The sequence below is a fragment of the Alligator mississippiensis genome, chromosome 1, assembly GCF_030867095.1.
Source record: "Alligator mississippiensis isolate rAllMis1 chromosome 1, rAllMis1, whole genome shotgun sequence".
In the NCBI taxonomy this organism is placed as follows: domain Eukaryota; kingdom Metazoa; phylum Chordata; order Crocodylia; family Alligatoridae; genus Alligator; species Alligator mississippiensis.
Window position 1 is genome coordinate 470,709,675 of NC_081824.1, and position 25,901 is coordinate 470,735,575.

Genomic DNA, 25,901 nt, shown 5'->3' on the forward strand with positions numbered 1-25,901 from the left:
TAACGAGTCTGAAATCCCTTAGGATTTAGTAAAGTAGATATGCTCCACTGTCAAGCTTCAATCCAGCTTGGCTTGAAAGTCTCGGTGGCAGCCTTTGCCCTTGCCTATATGAATGAGTGGTAGCAGCCTTTGCAAATCCTGCCATAAGGGATAATGGTCCACTAAAAATATCAAAGGGATGGCAAAGGAACATGAGCGCACCAGAGAATCAGACCAGTCAGGAACATGTAACAAATAACTTTGTCCTCAGAGACACATTTTTCAGTCCCCAACATTTGCAAGACCTTTGTACTGGTGCAAGCTGCCAAGTTACCTGTCCTGGAGAAGGCAGGGCAGAAAACAAGTTCAGTTTGGGCAGAGTCCACTTCTGAGCAAGCCTCTATAACCTGCCCCCTGCTTGACCCGGAGGTTGAGAAATTAGTTAAGTCTTAGTGGTTGGGCGAACCCTATGACCTCTGCCAATCACTCAGGGTGGTCATGGGCATGCAGACAAAGTAGGTATATTATGCTAATACCAAGTCCAGATTCTCCTTTTCATGTATATTGGCAGTAGCATGTTTGCCCTAAGCTTGCTGTGGTGTAAATGGAAGTATTAGGAGGCAAGGGTGAATCATTTCCTCCCTTCACAACTTCTCCATTTAATCTGCATACAAGAGCTGTGGATGGACCACCAACCTGTTGGTGAACTGTCTGTCTAGTTCCTCATCTTCCCTGGCTGGGGTCATCTTGCCCCAGCAGTCTTTCTGCCCAAGTGCAGGGGGGTTTGGACCCAATGATCTTGTAAGGTCCCTTCCAGCCCCTGACGTCTATGAATCATGCCAAGCACTTCTGGGGACAATTAAGAAACCTCTGTCTTTGTAGCCAACTGACAACACCTCACCAATTACCAATAAATCAAGATGCTTGAATGTTGTTCTCACTGTAACTCTCTAGTTGCAGTTAGACCTAGATGAATACAGCAGCGGCCAGCTTCACAAGGTGTTCAGGCTTAGACGGGACAAATACCCTATGCAGGCAACCTGGGTTCAGTTCCCAGATGCACATATAACAGGGGCGGGCAATTATTTCAGGCAGAAGGCTGCTTACTGAGTTTTGGTAAGCCATCGAGGGCCACATGACAGGCAGCCAGGGGCAGATAAATATTAATTTTCTAAATTTTTTAGGGGCCCCGCAGGCTGGGTAGAACGGCCTGGTGGGCCGTATCAGGCCCACTGGCTGCATTTTTCCCACCCCTGACATATAACTACAGCCTTCAAAGTATTGAATGTCCAGACTTGGTCTGGCTTTTGGAGTCTGTCTCAGTGGTCTAAAGTAGGGATGGAAGGTGTTGGCAGCCTCCACTCTTCCATGCTCCTGCCTAGGTCCCAGTTACTTCTCACACATGCACCACGATCCAGAAGGACTGATGGGTGCCTAATACTGCTAGGTTGAAAATTCAGCCCCGCTTCTTCCTACATTTTCCCCAGGGAGGACTAGAAAGGGGAGTCCACACGGTTCTCCGCCTGTCTCTTCTCAGGTCTTTTCCTAGTCCTGAAAATTAGGCCTTTGTCAGTGGCTCTCAAACTTTTTTCGACTCAAGGCCCCCCTCAAAAATGTCAGTTCTTAGTTTTCATTTAATTTCTGGCTACAGAAAGATAATGGAGCAGCTCTTGTGTTGTAAAGAATTCAGCCCACAAGTCAGAATGGTTTTGACACTGGCTTCCTGTTTGAAATCTCTGAATTTATCTTGTGAATCATGTTTGCACACTTACCAGTCTTAACATTTGCATGGCACCCGAAAGCAACCCAGAATACCATGGCATCCTGGTTGAGAATCACTACCCTACATTCACAAATAAGATGGCCATCATAGAGCAAAGTCCGGTTGTCCTCTGTCCTCTGATACAAAATTGGACGCCTTTATGTCCTCTATTTCAAGAGAAAAATAGAGGACATAAAGGCATCTGGTTTTGTATCAACAGAGGACAACCAGACTGTCCTCTATGTTGGCCACCCTATTCACAAAACACTGTTGCAATACAGCTAACAAGTGACTTTAGAGCATGGTAGAAAAGAGGAATTTTTGACCAGAGACAATGGGATAAAAGCACAGAGGGCCAGAAATTTAAAGGTAGTTAGGCTCCTAACTCCTATTGAAATTCAAGGGAGTTAGACACCAACATATCTTTACGAGTCTGGTTCCAAGTCATTCGCAAAGCACCACAGATCACATGGAGCAGGTGGGATCTCATTGTGCCTTGCCATCTGGAAGATGTCAGAGTAAACTTCATGGGACTCATTTGTTATCCGCCTTGGAAAGATGAGAGGACAAAGGGACATTGCTGAGATCTGCTTCTGTAAATCTACAGATGTTCTGGACACTGTTACTATAGCAGGTTTTAGCAGACCATTGGAGCCAGAGGCATTATGGGCAGTAATGCTGAGTACAGGCTGCTCGGCAGGACTGGGCCAGTTGAGAGAGATAATTAGTGGCCACAGGAAGTTAAAAGGCTCCCAGGGAGGAGAAGCTGGGGAGACAGGCAGACCGAAGGTGAGACAGAGTGGCCTGGCCAGTGGCTACAATACTGGATATGGGACTCTCAGGGTCTGGGGAGAGACCCAGGGGTTGTAAGACTGGGAACAGCAGCATCATGACAGAGATGTAAGTCACAGCCAGCCCAAGAGGAAAGATTGCAGTGAGGAAGCGGCAGCAGTAAGCCAGAGGCACCTTCTGCAGAGGACTCGGACCTTGATGGTGTTAACTATGTTAACATTTGAGGAGTGACTGATGTAGGAAGATGCCTGAGGGACAAGTGTGCCCTGGGGATAAAGGACTGTATTATGTTTAAAGACTTTATGAGCTAAGCAATAACTCTGAACCTGCTACACTTACTTCTTATACCTCTCATGCAGTGTCTCATCTGCAGTGTGAGAGAAACGCCGCACAGGGATTACTAGCAATAAGCAGGGGTGCACTGCCACAAAATAATACTAGATAATTCAACCCACCTGCCTAGCTAACATGCCAAGAAGTAATGATGTTGAGCCTTTCCCTTCGAGTATTGACTATAACCATCGTGTAGAAATAATGATGCTCACTTTATGGATAAGGAAACGAGGCATTGAGGCTTGTCCATACCAGGTCAGTGACAGATCCAGGACTAGATAGAGCCAAGCCTTCTGGCTCCTAATCTGGTTAGCTAGGGCATGGCATGGCCTTCCAGAATTGCTGAATATTAGAAATGTAGAGCTGGAAAGGACCGGTCCAACCACCCACACTGAGGCAGGTTCAGACATAGATAGATATTGTCTAACTCATTCTTGGGAACCTCCAGTAAAGGCATTTCCACATATCTAGGTAGCCTGATGCAGGGGTTTTCTGATTTATAGTTGAAAAGCTCATCCTATTATCTCATTTAAATATTTTTTCTTTTAAATCAATCCAATCTCTTGCCCTTCCCCCAGCGGCAGGCGAGAATAATTGATTGCTATCCTCTTTATAACACAGTGAAGGACTGTTATGAACCTCCACCCCCAAGCTTTCTCTTCTTTTACTGGTGCTTTCAATATGTCCTCAAAATAATGTTTTCAAAACCTTTGATCATTTTTGCTTCTCTCCTTGGACTATTTCTAATTACTTTTAGCTGTACCCAGTGGAAACTGGTAAGAAAATGCCTCTACCAGTGGACTTCCTCGCATTCTCCTGTTTCTTGAATGGCATTATCCTTACCCCATCAGCTCTATTCAGATATGTGCAATTCCTAGGTTGCACCCTACATGCAATTATTGTCGCATGAACAATGATGCACAATCAGTCTGCTGGCAATGAAACCAGCCCAGTCTTTCTTAAAGCAGATGAACTGCATTTAAAGACCACAACTGCAGCCTCAAATCTGGATGTTGCAAAGGAGCCCTAACACTCACCTTATCTGCCAGCTAGTTCCTTCAGGGAACAGACTTTGAAAGACATTTAGATGCCCGGCTCCCACTGCCTTCAATGGGTGATAGATATAGGAAGTAAGACTGGAAGGGGCTTCCTGGAGCCATCAAGCCCAATCTCTTATGTTTGCAAGCAACTGTTTAACAATTCCTCAAAATCCCCACTTCAAATCTTATGCGCAACTACAGGGGGGAAGACCAGAAGCAACTTACAATAGGTGCCTGCAACTTCTCAGGTAAGGTGGGCCAATTAACAGAGCTAAGTCTGAAGGTTGGCTGCCATTTCCAAGCCAGCAGCCCCCTTTTCTTGCTTCTGGCTGACACTCCTGAATTGCCACTAACATCCCAGTTTAGTGCACCGGATGCAATTGCATCAGGCCCATAGGATCATGGAAAATGAGGGTTGGAAGTGACTTCAGGAGATCATCTAGTCCAACTCCCTGCTGAAAAGCAGCACCATCCCCAACTATATCATCCCAGCCAAAGTTTTGTCTAGCCAGGCAGGTCTTAAACCTCCAAGGATGGAGATTTCACAACCTCTCTGGGTAATAGGTGCCAACTTCTATGGCATGCCTTGGGTAAAAGCAGGAGGGACTAGGTCACTTCCAATACCCTACCACTGCAATGATAGGGGATTAGTTGGCTATGCCTAGAGGATCACTGGAAGAGACAATGCTGCACCCTAAAGGGGGCGGCAAAATTCCTCACAGCCCTCGCCAGTCTGATGCAGGGACTCCCAATTTGGTGATCAGTGTAACTATTGATAGAAGATTGAGACTTTCCAGCCAGGAAACATCTAGATATCTTTAGCTATCTAGTGCCGGCACAAGCGGTGCGGTTAGGAGAGACGCACTGTATTTTTTCAAGTACAACAGGCCCCTAAATGCACCTTGTTTATGAAGAGCACCATGAAGACAAAGTGTTTTCCTTGAAAAAATGGGTACGTACAGCAAGTAACTGAGTAGCAGCAGCAAGGGAGCCCAGTGTGTTCATTGTGCTGCTGCCTAGGGAGCACGTGCAGCATTACCACCACCCCCTCCCCACCCCCAGAAAAGGCTTATGCTGCAGAAACTGTGATTACCATATTGTCTTGCTTATAACATGCACTTCAATTTCCAGCAGCTGATTTTTGGAAGAAGGGTATGTTCTGTATGCAAGAAAATACAATAATTTCTCCATGTTGCAAAGGGAATTGAAATAGCCCCTTTGGTCCCTTTTAGTCCGGGATGTTTAAGGCGTCACATGCCGCTGCTTCCTGGGTGCTTATACTGAGCACATCTCAATGAAACCTCAACACTGGGCATTAAGTGTATTTTAATGCTCTTGCTGGGCTGAGAGACACTTCCTACATGCCTATAGACTGAGCTGTGAATAGCTATTTATCTATTGAAGTAGGAGGAGCTTTGTAAGGGCCCCACTGGGCTTCGAGCATTTTGCCTTGAAGGTTTCAGCCTTTCATAGACCTCGGTGCAGGCTCCAAGTGTTAACAGGGATAAATGACTGCGGCCGCTCTTTTAAAAGGATATTGGCCAATTGGAAAGGGTTTGATCTGAGGTCTGGAAAAACCAGCCTAAAAGAAATTCAGTCTACTTGCCTTATTAAGATTTCATTCAGGTCTATACAGAGGAACACATTTCTGATAGCAGAGGGTTCCTTACCAGTCCAAATGAAAAATGTTGGTTATCAGTTGTTCGGTTTTTCAGCAGACTCAGCCTTTTCTAAAGAAAGCAGACACTCTGGCACAAATCTTAATGCAACTGAAAACATTTTTTCTCTGCAAAACAGTTTCCATGGGGCTGGTTGATAATTTTTCAGCCTTGCTTGGAAGTTGTCTGAGAGCAGGATTCCTCCACTCGTTTATACACAGAGCAGGATCCCATTTAAACAAATAACAGTTCATCATCATGCTCTCTTTGCTAGGCTGTTCATTGGCTGACTTCCTGCGAGTTGGTTTGCACATGGTCAGTTTGCGCTTCTTGCAAAAAACCAAAAAAACAAAAAAAGGAAGACTGAGCAAAGAACGTGCACTAATCACTCCTGGGAACTGGCTCATCTAATTCATCAGCGTATGGGTATTAACGTGGATATATTTGGGGATTAGCGCTTGCTATCTGGACCTAATGGTATAAAGCCATTAATTCTACAGCCATATCTCCTGTTTGTAACTGCTCCCGGGCCCCACCTTCGAAAGGTTATGGCTTGTAAACCAGGCACCACTGAGGCGGGAACTTTGTCAATTTATTTGACGCTCAATTTTCTTCTCTGTTTTAGGTCCATGAGCGGTGATTGCTGATGTGTTTGCATAGGAAACATGGTCATTCTACGACAGGTAAGCCGGACGTTCCTCAGACTTGAGAGTTGCTAATTCGTGGGCATTGCCTTGTTGGCTGATGAAAGGTCTGTTGTGAGGCCAGGCAAGTTTTATCCCATTTCGTTTCTTTTGGAGTGACCAGTTGAAAGATTCACATCTTGTACCCAATAGCCTTAGTCCTTGATTGGCTTAGAGGAAATCATCACTCTGTGTAGCCTGGATTAACCTCGCATGATGCTCTACTTACGTTGCTTGTCCAGAGCCAGATGAGGGTGGGTGGGGAAGGTGGGGGCAGATGTTTGCTATGCAAAGAAAAGAGCACAGCCTTTCTTTGGAGAAATAATCAAGCCCGGGATTGACTCTGATTCGCACTTGCCTGGGGATTCAGTTCTGCTTTGGTTGTGTCTAATGGGGCATACTAAGAGAACTAAAGAATTGGTCTAATTTACCATGATAAATCAAAATCTACCGCAATAAAAGGACGTCAACGTGTATTTTCACACATGACTAACCTAGCGAAATGGAGACGTTTGGCGCCATTTCGTGACGTGTATCGAAGCAACGCATAACGTGTATAAGCGCTCCAAGCTGCTTTCTAATGCAAAGGCTGCTGGACTGCTCTTAGTTGGGATATAGCCCTGCAAGGTCCCCTCTGCCCCGGGCAAACTCTTCAGCATGTGTTTTGGCCTTCAGAAGATGAGCATTTCAATACACTTGGACCCTGGCCCAGAAAAGGACGTACTTCTGCAGGACCGGGGCAGAGCAGTAAGTACTGTGGTAGCTTAACACTTAACCAGGTGACCATGGGGAGCAACCTTCTCACCCTTGTCATCAAGAGCACCACTTGAAGCTTTTGATCAGCTGTGTCTAGAATTGGCTTGTCAGGTACACCGAAGATCAAATGGAGCGCTCAAGTGCCTGACAGCATCGCATTGAGCTCCCAACAGCATCAGGCACGAGAAAAGCAGACTGTGCCTCGGTAGATTAGATAAGGGATTCATTTCTCCTTTCATCGGCATAAATCATGCGGAGCACATATTGCAAACTTGCCTTTGACTGATTTATTTGTGAGGCCCAGGAAAGTGGCAGCGGAAATAAGAACAGTCACCCAAGCTGTTGACGTGCAAAATCAGCGTGTTTCAGATTGGAATATTCCTGGTTTTTTTGTTGCTGCAGACTGTCTCATTGAAAGGCTTTTGCGACCATCTGTTTGCATGTATTGGCGGAAATGTATACAGTCATTCTAGAGGAGCGTTTATGCTGCCACAGTGAGCTCAGGATTATGTAGTGCCCCATATCTCTAGCACACTAGTAACTCTGCTTTGTGATTCTCCAGTGGTGTCCAGCAGCCTTTACGTGCTGGTCAAGGATGGGGAAGTCCTCCTATGGTTCGGTGTCACAAGGGCTGTGGCTGAGTAAAAGTGACATGGTTGGATCAATGTCCAGCAATCGCTGGCTATCAAAAAAGATTCCAGGAATCAAATTATAGCAGCCCCAGGGCTGCTCTTTGTTCTTCAAGACTGAACTGCCACTCATCTGCTAGGTCAGAGGCAGCTAATGGCCACCGACTTTTGTGGCCCTTATACTAGGTACCCATCAGTCCAGCCCAAGAATTCACTCCAGAGTATTATCTGAATCCAGATTTTGGATCCGTGTTGACTTGCACTTGTAGAAGCCCCTCGGTGTCTGTCCTAGGAGGCAGTAGGTGTTGTATGAAACCTAGGTCGGACTTTTTAGATCAAGGTGTGCTGTAAAACCTGGGCTGGCACTTCAAGATCTGCCTCTGCTCATGTGGTGTTGCAGCGATGTGGAACTGGAGCAAAACAGTGGCAATTCCAGCCGCTGGTCTGAAACCCAGAGGATGAATTTCTAGGATGCTTCAGTGGAATTGAAACCATAGCTGTTTTCCAGAATTAATATTGGAATGCAGGGGAACAAGCCTTACAACACAGTAACCAACAAAGTAATATCATCCCATGGTTCAAATACCATCATGAGTGTATATGACAAACCTAGAAAATCTCTGATAATTCTTTTAAAGTCCCATTGATTGATCCCATATACATCCTTTATAAAAGATCCCATTCACTTAAAGGGCTGTCATAAAGCAGTGAGGGATCAATGTTTAAGATTGCTTAAAAAAACAAAGAGCCAAAGTCCTCCCTCAGTTTTTATTTAGTAGTCTTTCGGGCAAAATTCTTAAATTTTAAAGAAGCAGCGTCCAAAATGAATAGGGAATTCAGGAAAAAGGAATTCAAGAGTCAGAAATGCGGTCACGCTTTCTAACATGACGAACAGCCTTCTTCCAAATACCATTTTGTTGACAGCTTTGCTCTACATTTTCCATAATTCAGTCAAAATACTGAAACTGATTTTCAGAAATTTACAGTGTCTTTATTCTCGCTTTTGTCAAAAACAAAGAGAATTTCCACACAAAATGTGGGACGTTTTATTTTTTCTTTCCAATTTTTTTTCAGGAAACATCTATTCCAGGTGGCTGGAAAATACTATGTTTTCATCTCATTCCACAACAGACTGAAATATAAACTCTTCCTCCACTTCTGCAACCCAAAAACAAGGGTTTCTCTAACCACCAAGTCGGACACTGTACTCATCTAGACACTCAAAGAAACTGTCCTTTTCTTGTATTTTACTTATAAAAGATCAAAAGTCAATCTTCTCTGTGATAAGCTAAGGTGATGCTGGGAGTGTGAGCCAGGAGCCTTCTGTTTTAAATTCGTGGGGCCAGATCCCCAGCTGGTATAAATGGCTGAAGCTCCTTTGATGTCAGTAGAGCTATTCCAGTTCATACCAGCTAAGGGTCTGCTCTGTGACTTATATCTGCACAATGTGTGCTCCAGGGAGCTGCTGGCTTTGGAATGGAGTTTATTTGCCAGCAAGAAGAAAGATAGTGTCAACAATTGAGTTCAATCAAAGGCTTTAGGAACACACCCATGCCATTCTTTGAAAAACTCTAGCGATTTAACATTTCTTTTTTCCAACCCTTGTTCCTGCCAGCTTATCTTTTCATTTCCCTTCCTTGAAAGAACCCTCATCCATGGCTTAAATACACGTACGCCAAAAAAAGACAAAGCTCGACCCTCAAATGGTGTCAGAATTTGTTTAGTTCCTATGATATTGGTGACATGATTCCCTTCATGGGTGTAGATCAAGTAGTTACTCAAATTCAAAAGTACTATACATTAGAAATAGACTTATGGAAATGTCTTGTTGGATCCGTCTTTGGGGAATGGTACATGGGACCAAAGTGCAAGTTGGGAGCATGCAGCTCTGAGTCAGGAGCACAAAATGTACAAGGCATGCCGTTCTCAGTACCTTCCACTCAAATAAGTTAGAAGAAAAGCAAATATTGTTCCACAGCAGAGGCATGTCTGGGAGCCAAACTTGTCAGCTTTAGTCACTGGCAAATTGGTCATGGCAACTTTCTTGGTATCCAGTGGAGAAAACTATCAAAGAGCAGGGCCTTTTAAATTCTTGGCAGGCTAAGCTGATGAGCTAGCTTGGCTCCACAGAACATCTGCAACTCTTCCTTGATGTTTGCAAATTTAGTATGAGAGCAGTACATTTCTTGATCTGGAAATACCATATTTTCTTACATACAACACATGCGTGCCCTCTCCCATTAAAAAAACAGCTGCTGAGACTTGCAATGCACATTACGTGTGAAATACAGTAAGAGCAATTTCTGCCAGTTACTAGCAAAAATGAAAGTCAAATCTGCACAGGGAGCAGGGCAAGGAACAGGCGGGGCTCCCTCACTGCTGCTGCCCAGTTCCTTAGGAAGGGTCCAAGGAAGGAACTTTTTCTTTCATTCTACCTTTATTCCAGGCTGTGTTATAGTGACAGAACCAGGCCCCAAGAGTGGCTGTGATGCCTCCTGGTGGTCACATGACTCCTGCCCCATTCCTTGGATAACTTACATATTGTCTCTCCTGCCATACCTTGATGGAATAATTTGATTGTACAAAAGGGAGGCTGCTCCAAAGTCTCAGAGCAAGCCTTCATTTGTTCTTTGGCCAGAAGGTCCCTCTTAGACCCAGCTGATGGCAGTCCTACCTCTCAAATACTAAGTCGGGCCCTTCTGGCCCCATCTGTGCCCCAGGGCACCAGTTGCTTTAAGAGCTATTTGTGGCCATGCCCATGCCTCACAGATGCCACTTATTTGCCAGTCACTCCCTTGTACAGGCTTTGGCCTCCTTAGCCTTAGTCTGTAGGTTACTCTGGCTGTAGACCAGTGGCTTAGGCCCACTGGCTCTGGCCTTGCCTTGCCTTTCAGTCTCAGTCTCTTGATACCCCCTGGCTGCCTACATTGCCCGCTCTGGGCTCTGGCTCCAGCTCTCAGCCTCAGGCCACCTGTGCCTTTGCTCCAGCAGGGCTCAAACCTCATGTGCCCCTCTGGCACCCCTGTGGCCTCCTTTCCTCCCCTTGTCAGCCACACCTGGTCCTCTGATATAAACTAGAATAAAAAAGGCAAGCCGCTACTTTAAACTCAAAAGTCTACAACTCTCCCCCCCCCCTCCCCCCCCCCCCCCCCCCCCCCCCCCCCGGTCAGTAACTTCCCTTCAAGTTCCCAACAAGTCCCCTTTAGCTCTCTACCTGCATCTCTTGGGGACAGCCTGAGCAACAGTCAGTCCCTCTCTGCAGCCATCTTGCATCAGGAGTTCCTCTGCCTGTAGGGCCAGACTAATTGGTGGATACATACACAGGATTGTTGTAACTTGTTAACTATCAGACTTTTAATTTCCTTTGACAGTATCTTATTCATTCACAGGGTTTTTAATAGATACATAAACTATAACGCTCCAGATGCCATTTAATTCCTGGTCTTTTGCTGAACTAGCACAGTCCAAAGAAATACACATTTGGTGGTGGTGATGGTGTGAGGCAGGAAAAAACAACAGGATTGATCGTCCTGCGGGAGTGAGAAATGCTGACTGCATGACAGCAAAGTCAGACCTGATGCAGCGCTGAAGCTTGCACCAATCCATGCCCTTGTTCCCTGAACATGTGCAGTGTTAAACCCAAGATGGTCCTCTGGGTTAAAGCCTGAAACCCCAATCCACTTCAATTTGCAAAGGACACTTTTGTTAATACAACCCAATATGCCATTGTCTCTCTTCGCTATTATCATCACTGCGTGTATACATACATACTTCAAATTATTCCTGTGCTCTTCTTTTTACCTTTATCCATCCTTTGAAAAGTTTAAAATGATTCTAGGTCATTTCATACACAGTTGTTCTTTTGTGATCACTGTCCTTCTGCTAAAATAGCTCTTCTCCCTTGCTGGTGTTAAACCCCCACCATGTGCTCAGCAAGGGCAGTCCTGTCCTGTTTCAGCCTATATTTTTCCAGGCTGCTCTCCTCTCATAAGATAAGCTCCCCACTCCCTGCTCATCATGACAGCCCTTCTTTGCACCCATCCCAATTTGAATTTATCTCTTGACCAGAATTGTATGCAGTTTCCAGATAAGAGGGATACAGGGAGCTTCATGGATGAAAGGCATCTGTCTAGGTAGAGGGACTAAACCTCCTTAACCCAAGTCTCTTCTCATCCTCTGTTCCTAATGAGAATGAAATGAGAGAGACCTACAGCGAAGTCTCACAGCCTGTTCATAGGCATCCCCAAGCCTGATTAACCAGTCTCCATTTTCATGCACAGCTGATGTGAACTGTGCTGTTCCTGGATAATACTGGATAATGTGCATTCAGCTTTGCATCTCTAAAAGATGGAGTGTTGCATATGTTTTGATAGCAGGGAGGGGGGAAAAAAATATCACGCATTATTATAGGCCTTCCCAGGGCTGATTTGTGACCGTGGTATTCCAAAAGCCCAAACACAAGCCCACTGTTTATATTCTTTTCCTCATAAATGCTAAATAATTTAAGTCTTCTCCCATTTTCTGTCTTGTACCTGTGTGATCTACGAGTCTGAGGCATCCCCGGATAGCAATAACATGGCAATGAAAAGTCCACCATGAGCCAACCAGAGGGCACATTTGCATATAGATTGAAACGTGAATCGTTGGGAGCTATTCATTAGCTGCGGTGCTCAAGACGTGTGGCATTTTAACAGCACTCGGCCACAAATCCCTTCAATCAAATTTATGGGGCAATTAAAGCGCCACGGTAGCTGTGTGCAGAGAAAGCAGCTGCCGGCAAGGGAGATGTTCTGACTGGGATTCTTGCAGTGTTTTGGCCAAGGAACATGAATTGCACAAAGCATGCTGAAGATGCAGGGAGTAGGCTTCGCCCAAGCTTGAATGCATCCTGCTTTCTTTTGTAGACTTGTCTGTAATACTCACACTCTTGGTTTTTGATAGGTTACCCTCCAGGAAATATTGGCCTGTGAGATCCTTTATTCTTTTTTGATCCATGGCCACAGGCTGTTTTGAACGAGTGTTTGTGCAGTACCGAATGCAATGGGCCCTTCAGAGGCACTCTTTTAATAGGGGTGATGAGAATAGATCTGCCAGCTTGAGACACTTCTATATGTGCAATAGTCTAAGTCCTCATATGCTTCCCTTCACCAGGGGTCTGAGGGCCCCAGAATCTTTTACAGATTTATCTGTCCTGTGCGGGTAGATGATGCTGCTCTTTTACAGGCTGAGGGTACAGAGGCTCAGCATCTGGCTCAGGGTCACTTCAAGTGTCTGGCAAAACAGAGTAGAAATTTTGGTCTTCCAGGTACCACTAACCATCCTTCCTCTTTCTCTCATGCTGTCAGCCCCCGACAACGTGCTGAAATCTGGCATCTGTTTGCATAAGGATTCTGAAAAGAAAAGGCCTCTGATACCTATGGTATCTCCCAGGACCATAGTATAGCACCTGGTGTCTTGGGCAAAGCTGGCATGGAGGCAAACAGCCCCAGCTGTGTCAATACCTCCTTTGTTGCGGCAGGACAGAAAGTCAGTAATCCTGCTCCTTCTTCCTCATTAGCTCAGACTGCTCACAGCTCTGAACCATCTCTCTCACAACTAGAGGTTATGTCCTGTCATCCTAATCACAACCAGCCTGGGGGTCAAGGACCTTGCTGAGCTTTGTGGCCCATAAAGCTATGGGTTAAGGTGCACCCCTTTTTATAGCCAGCAGCCTGCAAGAGACTGATGTGCCCAGCACCACATCTGGCTTCCCCTCACTCTCCAGCTCAAAAACACAGTACCCATTTGCAGCTGGGTGAACCGGGGGCAACCTTTGGCCCAAATCCAAAGTCATGCTGGAATTCACAACTAGGAACTGTTAGCAAGACATATTAACTACTCCGACACCTCACCCCAACTTAGGTCAATGGTTCTTAACATTTTTAGATTCAAGGCACACCCTGGTTAAACTCAAGGCTTCCCTCGGAAAATCCCAGCTCTCAGTTTTCACACTTTTTTGCCTACAGAAAAAGATAGATCTGTTTTTCGGTTGCAGAGAACTCAGAAAGGTGACAACTATGTATTTCCATTTGAGGCTTGGCTCATGTTTTGGTTAAAACTCACTGACTTATGTCTTCTAGGTTATGTACAGATGGGCCAAAAGCCCAAGGCTGAATCAATTCAATCTTTGCAGGTTAGTTTAAGCTGCACAGATTGAACTAATAAGCAAGTGAACATGCATTCACTTTTGATTCTGGAAATGTAGCCATGTGCCTGCAGTGGCCTATGCCAGAAGCTGTGGTGGGCACTAGAGCACGCTTCCCTGCTTGGCTGGAGCAGACAGCTTGGACCAAGGCTAGCCTGCCCACCCTGCAAGTGGGGTCGGGGGGTTGTGAGAAAGATGCAAAGCATCCTGGGATGCTAGGGGACTGTGAGTTACCTTGCATCTGGAAGGGATCTGGGACAGAAGTGCAATAAACCAGTTTAACCTAAATCAGTTAAGTCTGATACCATATCCATCCCGGCTTATCTTAAACTGGTTTCAGCCATTTTGAAAGCAGTTTGTGTGCACTGAACTTCTGTTGTGTTACAGATTTGACCCGCTTTCCCATCACTTACACTCCATTATGTGTAATTTCTGTCCTTAGCCATACAGGTGCTTTGAACCATATTTCACAAAGGTTGGAAGCATTCCTAGCTGTACAGACAAAGGAAGTTGGGTGTATAGTGGGAGGTTCAAATGTCTGTTCCTCACCAGAGAGTTAATGATAGGGATGGGCTTCAGGAGCCTGATGGTCCCTGGAACAGCTTTCCACTCCCAGGAGCGAGGACATCTAAAATGTAGATGGAACTTGAGACAAAGAGGTCTATGGGATATGGTGCTTGTGATAGCTGGGGACTGGACGCTCTGACTCAGGACATCCCTTCCAGCCCTGTCTGTTACCTTGTATTTTGTGTGTTTGTCTGCACAGTGCTAAGTGAATGCAAAACACGGCTGTTGTCATGTGATTATATTTTATACTTGTTTTCCATTGATGCAAGGGGCAGAGCAACAGAAAATCAGTTCTCCTTATTTTAGTTCTGTTAGTTTAGCCACTATCTTGTGGCTGTCTCACCAGCTTAAATGTCCCTTTTTACAATGAGCCAGGCTAGTGGCTGGTTGTGTGTGTATTTTAATTACTTCATGGTGAGTGATGATGGAAAAAAGCTGCTGTTTGATGTCTACCGACATTACTCTATGTTATAGTGCATCCTCAATGGCAAATACATGTCAAATTCACAACCCAGCAAACCCTGAAATGCTTCCAGAACTCCATAGAGGGACTGTGGAAATGCCTGACATTTGCTTTGAAAATGTGTACCAGTGAAAGGTTTCATTAAAAAATAAAGCAATTCTTAAAATTTCCTGAATATTGCAAAATCCTGAATATTTGACGATGAATAGCTAAGAAAACTCCTATCTGTTAGCTTTGCCAAGTAGAACACGGTCACTGTAGCTTGGAGACAAAGGGGAAAAATATATTTTCCTTTTAAATAGAGCTGATTGAAAACAGAATCTCCCTCCCACAGGAAAATCCAACTTCTTAATTTTTGGTTTTTATCTTGAAGTCACACGAAGAGTCAAAATCCTGAACTGTTGTGGAAGGAACATTTCAAAGTCATTTAATTCAAAGCACTGGAATCACCTTATTGAAATTACTTTATCGGCAAGTTTTGATACAGCTGAAACTTTATACTTGGTAGTAAACAAACACCAATTTATTGGAGGGGGGTGGGGGGTTGAAGAAGTGATTTAGGGGAATTTTTTGTGTGACTAATTGCCTCCAAACATGGGATGGGATGTCTGAGTCCCCTTCTAGTCTTGTGTTCCTAAAATGAAATTTGACCCACCTTTCATGGACTGATTCTGTTCAGCTAAAAAGGCTGCAGTGGAGGGGCATTGAGCACGGGAACATGTAACCTAGTACATAGTGTTGTATTACTTGTTTCATTATTATTTTTATGACAGCACCTACAATCCCCTATCCCAGACCAGGACCCACAGTGCCCACTGCTGTACAAAGGTAGAGCACAGAGTACTTGCACAGCATCACAGGAGTTTCTTATATTAGATCAACTGCCTACCTAATGTGATACCCCATTTCCAATAGAAGTCAATATTTAATCTTTTAGAAGACTGTATGAAATCCACTTAATGGACAGCTAGGTAATAAAATGCCTATGGAAAAAAATACTGCTATCATCCCAAGCACCTAGCATCTGCTGTCCTAAAGCCATGAGCCATAAATACATGGTGTGGCCACACTTTGAATACTATGTCCAGTTCTGGTCCCCACACCTCAAAAAAGATATGCAAGTCCAGAGGAAGGCAACAAGGAAGCTTAGTGGCATGGAGGGGCTTCCATAGGAGGAGAGACTAAAAAGGCTGGGCCTATTCAGTTTGGAAAAGAGATGCTTGAGGGGAGACGTGATAAGGGTTTACAAAATGCTAAATGGTGAGGAGAAAGTAAAAAGGGATTTATTATTTACTGTTTCTCACAACCACAAGAACTAGGGGTCATACAATGAAAGTCGTAGGTAGCAAGTTTAAAACTAACAAAAGGAAGCTCTTTTTCGTGCAGTGTGTCATTCAAGTACGGAACTCATTTGTACAAAATGTTGTGGGGGGCTGACAGTTTAGCCATATTCAAAAGGGGATTGGACAAATTCTTGGAGAAAAGGGGCATCAGGAGCTATTGAGCGTGGAAGTCAGGGATACAGCTTCTGAATCAGAACCTCCTAGACCCTAAATGCTAGAGGTGGTAAGTAGGAGAGGAACAGGGGAAAAACCCTTATGACCAGGCTATGACCTAACCCTGGTCATAGCCTGCTCACTCTCCTTTTCAGTATCCCCTGTCTGCCACCATGCATCACAGGTATATTTGATGTGTCACGGGGTTGTGAGCTTTGGCTAATCACAAAAAACTATAAGCTTCCTTTAAAAAGGGAGGCCACTGGGGACACATCAACTGATGCGTTGGGGAAACTAAAGAGAAAACAGGAACGAGAGCGAGGTCATATGTTAATAAATAGGGGCGACTGGTGCCGCTTCAGTCAGGGGGGGCACATGCCTCCCCCCCACCCCCCCCAGTGACCAGTCAGTGGGGTGGTCCCCCATGGCCAATCTTGCCGAAGCAAAACTTACCAACTGGTGAGTGGCTGTGCTGCTCCTGAAAGTGGCTGCAGCACTCCTGGAAGTGGCTGCGGTGCTTCTGGAAGCAGCTGCAATCTACATCCGGCTCTCGCACTCCTCAGCCGGCACTCACAGGGGGGCACTGGTGCTCCCTCCTGTCCCCCCTGCCCATCAGCTGAACAGGGAGTGCAGCCTGACAGGGGGTGCACCTGTGCTCTCAGGGGGGGCACGTCCACCCCCTTGCACCCCTTCTGCATCACCACCAATAGCAAGGGAACTGGAAAGGGATACTGAGAAGAGAACACTGGCCAGTTTGTCCAGAGCCAGGAGGTGGTTGACCAGAAGGTCCCAGAGCTTAGTGGGGCCATGGACAGGTAGTGCCTAACAAAAAAAAAGGGGCAAGGACTGTGTGACAGGCCTATTTGATGTGCCAAAAACGTTCATGGGCCATAGCCCTTCACAAATTCTGTAAGTCCCCTTTAAGAAGGGAGGCCAGTGGGGACACATCAGTTAACTTCTTGGGACAACAACAAAGAAAACAGGAATGGCAGTGAAGTCATAGGTTAAGAAAAATGGATTTGGAGGCAGAGCACACCGGCTAGCACCCACTGCCCCCCTAAAGGAGTCAAGGGAGCCTGTGGACACTGACCATTGAAACTCTTCTTGGAGACGTGAGCGGAGAAGTACCAGGAAAGCAGCCCCACACTTGCCCGGTTTCCTCCCAGCCAGAGCCTCCTTCCTGGTCCCATAGATGGCCAACTTGGCCAGAGCCAGAAGGAGGTTGACCAGGAGGTCCTGGGACTTGGTAGGGCCATGGATGGGAAGTCCATAACAAAAAAAGGATGGGGACTGTGTGACAGGTCTGTTTGATACGCCCTGATGTCATAGGTCTCAGCCCATCACAAAATCTATAAGCCCCCTTAAGAAGGGAGGCCACTGGAGAGACACCAGCTAATTGCTTGGGACAACAAAAAAGAAAACATGACCGGGATGAGGTCGTAGGGAAATAACTAGGCAGTGGTGATGCATAGGAGGTGCACGGGGGTGCATGTGTACCCCCGGAGAGCACTGGTGCACCTCCTGACTAGCCACACTCCCTGCTTAGGTGCTGGGGAGTAGGAGCACAGGATGTAGCACCACGGCCACTTCCAGAAGCTTTGGTGAGTTTTGCCATGGGGGACCACCCCTGCCCCCAGTTGTTGAGATTGGCCATGGGGGGACCCCTCCCCTGTCAGCGAGATTGGCCATGGGGGGGACCCCCCCTGAGGACCCGCCCCCAGTCACTGACTGGTTGCTTGGGGGACACATGCCCCCCCCCGACTAAAGTGCCACCAGTTGCCCATATAACTAGGGCATCATAAGGGGACACTGAACAGAGCACACTGGCCAGCAGCCACTGATCGCTGAAGCAGTCGAGGGAGCCTGTGGACACCGACCAGTGAAACTCTGTCCAGAGATGTGAATGGAGCAGTGCCAGGGAAGCAGCCTCACGCTCGCCTGGACTCCTCCAAGCCAGAGCCTCCTTCCTGGCCTTATAGATGACCAGCTTAGCCAGAGGCACCAGGAGCTAGACCAGGAGGTCCCAGGACTTGGTGGGTCCGTGGACCAAAATTGCAGAACACAAAAGGGATGGGGACTGTGTAACGTGATACCAGGCAAGATGGACCTATGGTCTGACCCGGTATATGGCAGTTCTTATGTTCATGAGGATATATTGCCTTTTCTGGATTTTTCTTCTCATTAGGGTACCTCTGAGTGATATTCCTATGACTGTCTGTACCAGCGATTCTCAAGCAGGATGACATGAAACCCGAGGGTGCCACAAGATCCTTACAAGGGTGCTGTAGGGTGCCACACAATTTTAGCACTGTGAGGCATAAAGACCTGATTCAAAAAATTTCACATAGAAACCCAGGGTGTTAAAAGCATGCTGATATATTTTGGTCTTCCTGAGTTCTTTGCAACAGAAGAATCGCCTAGTATTTTTCTGTAGTCAAAAAATGAGTGAAAATTAAGAGCCGGCATTTTCTGCAGCATGCCTCGAGTCTCATAGGGTGGCTTGGGACTTACGAAGGTTGAGAACCACCGGTCTAAGCCTTTGGAGAATCCTTACCAACCTTTATTGGCAATGATCTCTTGTGGCACTGAGTCCTAGCTAAGAAGAATATTGTGCCTATTTAAGCCAAAAACAATTTTTAAATGCCTAGCGGTTACACTGAAGGGAAGGCCTCAGGATCTGCCCATGCAACTTCAAACAGCTCAGAAGGCCTGATTTTTTTCAGTAGTCTGTTGTTGAGGCCATTCTGAATATCAATTCTCTTGAACGTATCTCAAATTAGGTGCTAAAAAATTAAAGTTCGTTCCCCCGCCCCCTACCTGTCAAGCTTCAGGGCAGTGACAGTCCCTTGGCCTGGGTATGTATTTATTTCCTGCCATGATGGGGCAGCCGTCTTGTTTGATACCTCTAGGTGCTATGGTAATACAAACTGCAATACACTCCTCTCTTGGCCCACCCTGAATCATTTCACTCCCTTTTCATAGGTCAAATCTTCCCCCTTCCCCATCCTGTTGCTTTTGCCTAGCTAGACTAGCTATGTCATTCTTTCACTCGCTCCTTGTAAATGAACCCCTCCCGCCCTTAATTATTTTGGTTGCCCTTCTCTGAGTGCCTTACAGCCTGGCAAAGACTTTTTGTCACAGATTCACTCAATAATCTGATTCACAGATTCACACTTGTCAAGTTACAATAGCACGAAAAACTGCGCATAAAATGTCTGTTCATCTCCACCTTCTCTCTCCCCCTTTCTCTTCTTCAGGGCATTGCTAGGTGGATAGTTTAATTCCAGATCAATAACAGGCTTCAACTACAGAAAGAGATGTTAAAAAAAGGATGGCATTCAATCGTTCTCTGTGTCCACAAGGGCCGGGACACAAAGTAATGGGCTTAAATTGCAATAAAGGAGATTTAGATTGGATACTGTGAAGAACTTTCCAACTCGGAGGATGGTTAAGCATTGGAAGAGATTGCCTAGGGAGATTGTGGACTCTCCAGCATTGATGGTTTTTAGGAGCAGGGGATGAGCTGGTTTAGACAAGGATGCTCCTGCCTTGCACTGGAGGTTGGACTAGATGACCTCCAGAGGGCCCTTCCAGCCCAGGGTTTTCTACACATCTGTGATGTGAAGAAACCTCATCATGGATTACTGTTACTGTGTTCAGCAATTCTAAACATATACGGTAGAGGGGGCTGCTAGTATGCTGCAGAGCAGGTCACAGAGCGGATTGGCCGTTTTCCATCTCCTTCCTCTAATGGGTGAAGTACCATTTGGGCGATTTTCCAAGCCAGATGGGAAGGGGAGCTTTGACAATGCTCAGGCAACTAACGCAATGTTCTTCACGAGGGCTTCTCCTCTGTACTTTTTTTTAAAGCTCATCTGACAACCTTCCTGGGTTTTTCTCCCAGACCTCGCAATGTAACAAGTACTGCCAACTCTAATAAATGTTGGAAAATCATGACGCAGCCTACAAGAAATCATGAGATTTGTTTTGACTTATCAGTGTGTTTTTTTTAGCTTCTAAGTCTTATGCTTCACTTTTTCAAGCTTTTCTCCCCCATCACAAAAGGCTAGAAACTTACTTCCATTTTTTTTTTTTAAAGAAAGCTAAGATTCTCGTGCAAACTTCCAGGAGTTGGTGCTGAACCCCCCACCCCAATATCAAAAGACCTGTGATAAAACCACAAGCATTTCCAATTTTTAAAAATGAAACACAAACTCTTCCTCTGTTGTTTCTCTTAGAAGTTTGTCTTTTAGATGCACTATGATGGTATCTGCAGATCATATAACTTCATTCTCTTTGGGACAGACACATCACACACCCCACTTGCAGGTTACTTACTGAGCTGAAGCCTGATCTTTTCATGGTTTAAGGTCCCTCCCCGCCCACACACACTCTGTAGTAGCCAAGACAATGCACCATTGTAAAAGCAAATAGAGCGTGATGGAAAGGGCAGTGTTGGCTTTATTTTACTTGGCATTCAAATAGCAGTAATGTTACCAAGGGGTGGCACTTGGGTCTCCCTCACTCTCATATTTCCATCGGGAGGAACACAGCCACTCTGCAATGTCAGGATAAAGTACTATGTTACACTTGGACCATACTAATGGCACTTAAAACGTGAGTGTCTTCACGGTAAAGCATGTTAACTCCTGCTGAGTGCCTTCTGGGCATCCCAAAGTTACGCCACTTTAGGCGAGTGTTAATTCTGTGCAGTGCTACACAGCTCCTATCAGGGTAACTTTAGTCTGCAGTCCTCCAGCATCCCAGGATGCACCACTTCAAAGCTGGGATAGAACCCAGGGGTCCTGGTTTCTACCCATGTCCCTACTTGTCTACCTTCTAGTGGCAAGTCAGGTAAGAAAGGGTATTAATCTTCAATGTGCAATTTAGGCCACAGATTTAGTGTGGCCTAAGTATAAAGCATAACTTCACCTTTATGCTGTGTCGGCTCATGCAAGTTGCTCTACTGCCATTATACCGCTGGAATTAAAGCAATGGCAAACTGCTGCTGTAGATGAAACGACACAAACCTTTAGCATGAAGGCAGTGATATGGGGTTAAATGTGCTTATACTGGCTTACCTTGTTCCTAGTTAGGAAAAGACATGTTATAGCAGTATAACTGTGACCACACTACAGTATGTACTGGCATAATTGTACATATAAAAAAGGAGGACCTGAGGAAGAATGTCTTGCATTCACAAGCTTGTCTAACTGTCCTAATAAAAGAGATCACCCTAAGAAATCCTTGCCTCACAGATTTTAAAAAAAGGCATACTTAAAAGTAACATAGTTATGGCACGAAAACTAGGTGTAGATCAGACTTTAAACTAATGATGAAAACTGGGATTCTGAAAAGATAATTTTTTTTGCGGATCCTGAATCTCAAAGTAAACGTCTAGAAAGATTTACAGGGCAGTTGTCAAGAAAGTGGACTAGTCTTTGATTAAAGCTGGTTGGAAAATCCTATTTTACTTCTGCAATCAAATGTGGCCAAGGTGACTTGATTCAGTTTATTTTCCAAGGAAAAAAATGGATTTATTTGAACAACATTTTTGCTCATTCCAATGTACAAGCACTCCTGAAAGAAACAGGGATAAAATTACCCCAGTGTAAATTATGCCAGCAAAGGGATTGTGCGTATCCACAGTTTACTCTAGCACAGTGGTTCTCAACCCATGACCTGCAGGCCACATGCAGCCCAATCAGCACACTGCTACAGCCCATGTGACATCCCGTTAACTGGATACACAGGAAGTAAGTTGTGTGGGTGCAGCCCACATAACACATTAGGTGCATCTACACAAGATGCCTTATGGTGCATTAGCCTAAATTTAAGGTGCATTAAGGCATGTGTCTACACATGCGTGCCCTTAATGCACTTTAAAAATGGCAATTTCAAGCTAATCATGCCTAAATTTGATACCTGCAAATGGAGGTAACCTGGGTAATCTGTTGCAATATTTTACTACCCTCCTAGCAAGAAAATTCTTCCTAAGTGTCATTTTCTTGTGTGTCCAAAGGAAGTGTAAATCACAGCAGGGTAAATGCAACATGCATTAAGGCCCCGAGAGATTGAACGAGACATATAACAGATGTCAGCCATGATTGTAACTGGAAGGAGTCAGTTATTAGTATGATGAAGATGGAATCTGAACACCTATAGCAATGGTTTTTGACCCGCAACAGGGCACAGTGTTTTTGACACTGGATTCCTGTTTGAAATCCGAGTGTATCTTGTGAATCGTGTAGGTATTTGCCCACCTAACAATGCTAACATTGCATGGCACCGCGCACACCCTTAAAGGGATTTTGTGGTACCCCACGTTGAGAATTGCTGCCCTATGGGATAGAAAAGAAACAGGTCAAAATGTTGGTGCTTATAGATTCAAGTGACATTTTCGATGGGAACTTTCCATCTCTGTTGATTCTCCCCCATTTTGAAGGACTTGGTGACAGTGTTCAAAATAACAGAGAATATTTTGTTTTTCATTAAAAGTGTTCGCCATTTATAGACTAACTTCAGTCCATTGGTTTTCTCTACAGTCTCCAGTGCCACTGTGCCAATGGCCTCCCTTCAGCAGTTATCCCAGCCAAATGCTACAAGATTGATATATTTTTTTCTTAGGCTGCGTCTAAGAAGATGATACATTTTTTTTCAACTTTGTCTCAGAACAGTCTGAAACGCAAACATTCTGCAGAGAGAGAAAAAAAAATGGATTAAAACCCTTTGTTTTCCCCTTTCGACCTGAACTACCAGCAAAATTCAGGGTCTTGTGGACTGACTTCTTCCAGGAGGAAGTCCTTCCCATTGTTTCAGCTATCACAAACCAAAGGGCCATTTATTTGCTCCCTTATTTAGCCTGAAAAGAAGGTGGAGATCAAATCCAACAGCTCCTGTGAGCAGATGTGTTCAGCAAAACTACAACACAATGCCTCTAGGTCTAGCTTTAATAAGTATTAAACTAGATTGGTATTTCTTGGCTTGGCTGTTGTAAAATAAGTCTTACAGTTCCAGGGCACTTGTACACATGACGGGGGTTTAATCCCCAAGGTATTATTTTATGCCCCCTAAATTGAAATGGTGGGGCATAGATAAAACCCTGAGAACTAAAACGTTTCTCCATAAATTTTTCCATCACATTAGAGCAAGGGTACCAATTTGTTTTTTGTTGTCGTTGTTGGAGCCAGAGCCTGCCTGCGGCCGGGGGCAAGTTGCTGGTGGGCCAAGCAGCCCTTGAGCTGTGCAGGACCCTGATTCTTTCCTCCGCGATGGAGGGGAAGGGGGAGAGGCTCCACAACAGCAAGGATTGGGTCCCTTGCCACTTCTGCTTGAAAGCAGAGTCCTGCAGCTGGCAGGATGCCTGGGGCTGCCTGGGAATGGGCTGGCTTGCTCCTAGGGCAGTGCAGGAAGGCAGCTGGGTTTGTTGGCAATCGGAGAAGGTGATGGGGATTGTGCATGGAGTGCTGGAAGCCTGGGCGGGCTTGGGGAAATGTTGGATCAGGCATCTCCGAGCTGTGGCAGCACCTGGCCAGCCCACCCTGGCTTCCAGCACCCTGTGCACCATCCAGCCACCAGCAAACCCAGCTGCTATCCCGCTGCCTTCCTGCACTGCCCCAGGGGTGAGCCAGCTCGTTTCCGGGTGGCCCTAGCTATTCTGCCAGCTGCAGGAGCCTGCTGAAGGCAGAAGCAGTGACGGGCCCGATTCTTTTTTTCAGCAGAGCCTGTCCACCTCTCTCACAGCCGGGACGAGCTGCAGGGGGCCTCAATCCTTCCCTCTGCAGCAGCAGTGCCCCCAAGGCTGCCTGGGTGGGCTGCTAGTGGGCCAGGTGCTGACCCAGTTCGGAGGTACCACCTGGCCTGATCCAACTCTTCTCTGACACCGAGCTGGGGCAGCACCCAGCTCACTAGCAGTCTGCCTGGGCAGCCCCAGGGGGTGCCACCACCACAGAGAGAAGGACCAGGGCCTTCTGCAGCTCAGGGGTTACTCAGCCCACCGGCAGCTTGCCCCCCGGCAATAGGAGAGGTGGGCAGGCTCCACCAAAAAAAAATCCAAAAAAACGGATCAGGCTCCTTGCCACTTCTGCCTTCATCAGGTGCCTGTTGAAGGTAGAAGTGGTGAGGGGCTAGATCCCTTTTTTCTATGGAGCCTATCCGCCTCTCCCAAAGCCAGGGGATGAGCTGACAGCTGCATTGTTGCAATTTGCAACCTTGCAAACTAAACTACATCTGGATGTAGTTTAGTTTGCAATGATACAAAGTAATTTAAACCCCCCCAGAGTCTTGCACATGTACGTTGTGATGCCATTAAGCCACTCAAAGTGATATTTTTGTCACGTGTACATGTCAATGGCATCACGTGCACAAGCGCCCCCAGATAGCATTTTCTCCTTTGCCTGTTCAGGACACTCAGACTGTCAGAGACATGTCTTATTGATTCCTCCCTGTTACTCCTCTGAGCTGTACCATACCTTCCAGGGTCTTCTGATGTGGATGTCTTCCTATTGTTGTAAATGTGCATCTCCATTGTGGTGTTCTTTGTCCCTGTTTCCCATTCTCATCCAGAATGCTATCCTAAACCACGGCTAACTTGTCACACTTTCCTTTAACACTTTATCAGTCAGGCTAATCACTCTTCACTCAGAAGCTCTGTGCCTTATGTATTGACTTTAGCAACCAGACCTTGACAAGTCAGCTGCCTGGGCTGGAGATAGTGGTGGCAGTGATGTAGCTGTGATGGTCCAGGGGTAGAAGAGTAGTATGCTCTGTGAGGCGAAGTAATAACTTAGTTAGACTAATTGAATTGTCACCTGGGAGCTAACTTACATGTAAAGTCAAAAAGTCTATGCAGGAGTCTATCCTTTGTCCTAAACACTAATTCGGCCCTCTGTCTAAAAGGCATTATGGACTGATAAATGGTTCTGTGGCAGATCCCATCTCTACACCTACCATGTAAAGACAGTGACTGAGTCAAGAAATGCAGAGCAATCAATAGGAAGCTCCTTTCAATAGACCAGGAACTAAGTTCAAGGCTGACTGGGAATTAAATAGGCTGAACTCATATATCCCAACTCTCCTGCCATCCTTTATTCTCTGCAGCAGGAACTTCACCTTCTCCTCAAGGAGAGAAAATAAAATCAGGCCTATCAGATCATCCAGGACTTTTTTTTTCCTTCTTCAACTGCTGCCAAAGTATCAGTGTTACAGGATGAGCTAACGCTGCATCGATTATTGAATTATTTAACTATCCGTTTGCAGCCATCCCTTTGTTGCTGACAGTCTTCACCTGTAGCACGTTACCTGGGCTCACAGGTGGTGTCCATGATGCCACCAGAAATTAGAAAGAGATTCTCTCTTGTCCATGAAATGGGAAAAGGAGAATACTGGTGATGTCAGCTTTCTGTCGGGCTTGCAGTGTTGTCAGGTGGAGGCTTCCTGTTTCAGGGATGGATTCTTAAATAGAAATACATGGTTTTGCCCCGCAGTTCTCGTCAGTGCTAATGGCAGCTGTACAGCTTGAGATGGATGCATGGAATAGGAACAAGTAGCCCTGGTTCTC

The 25,901-nt window shown here is 45.7% G+C and overlaps 1 protein-coding gene across 1 annotated transcript in view; it reads left to right on the forward strand.

The window, feature by feature from the left end:
• The window catches only part of MYO7A (myosin VIIA), a 165,030-nt gene that overhangs the window by 27,587 nt on the left and 111,542 nt on the right, over nt 1-25,901 (forward strand). The window contains exon 2 of the mRNA XM_059722674.1: nt 6,190-6,247. Within this exon, the coding sequence (XP_059578657.1) occupies nt 6,230-6,247 (18 nt within the window). The 5' untranslated portion in view covers nt 6,190-6,229. The remainder of the gene's footprint in view (nt 1-6,189; nt 6,248-25,901) is intronic.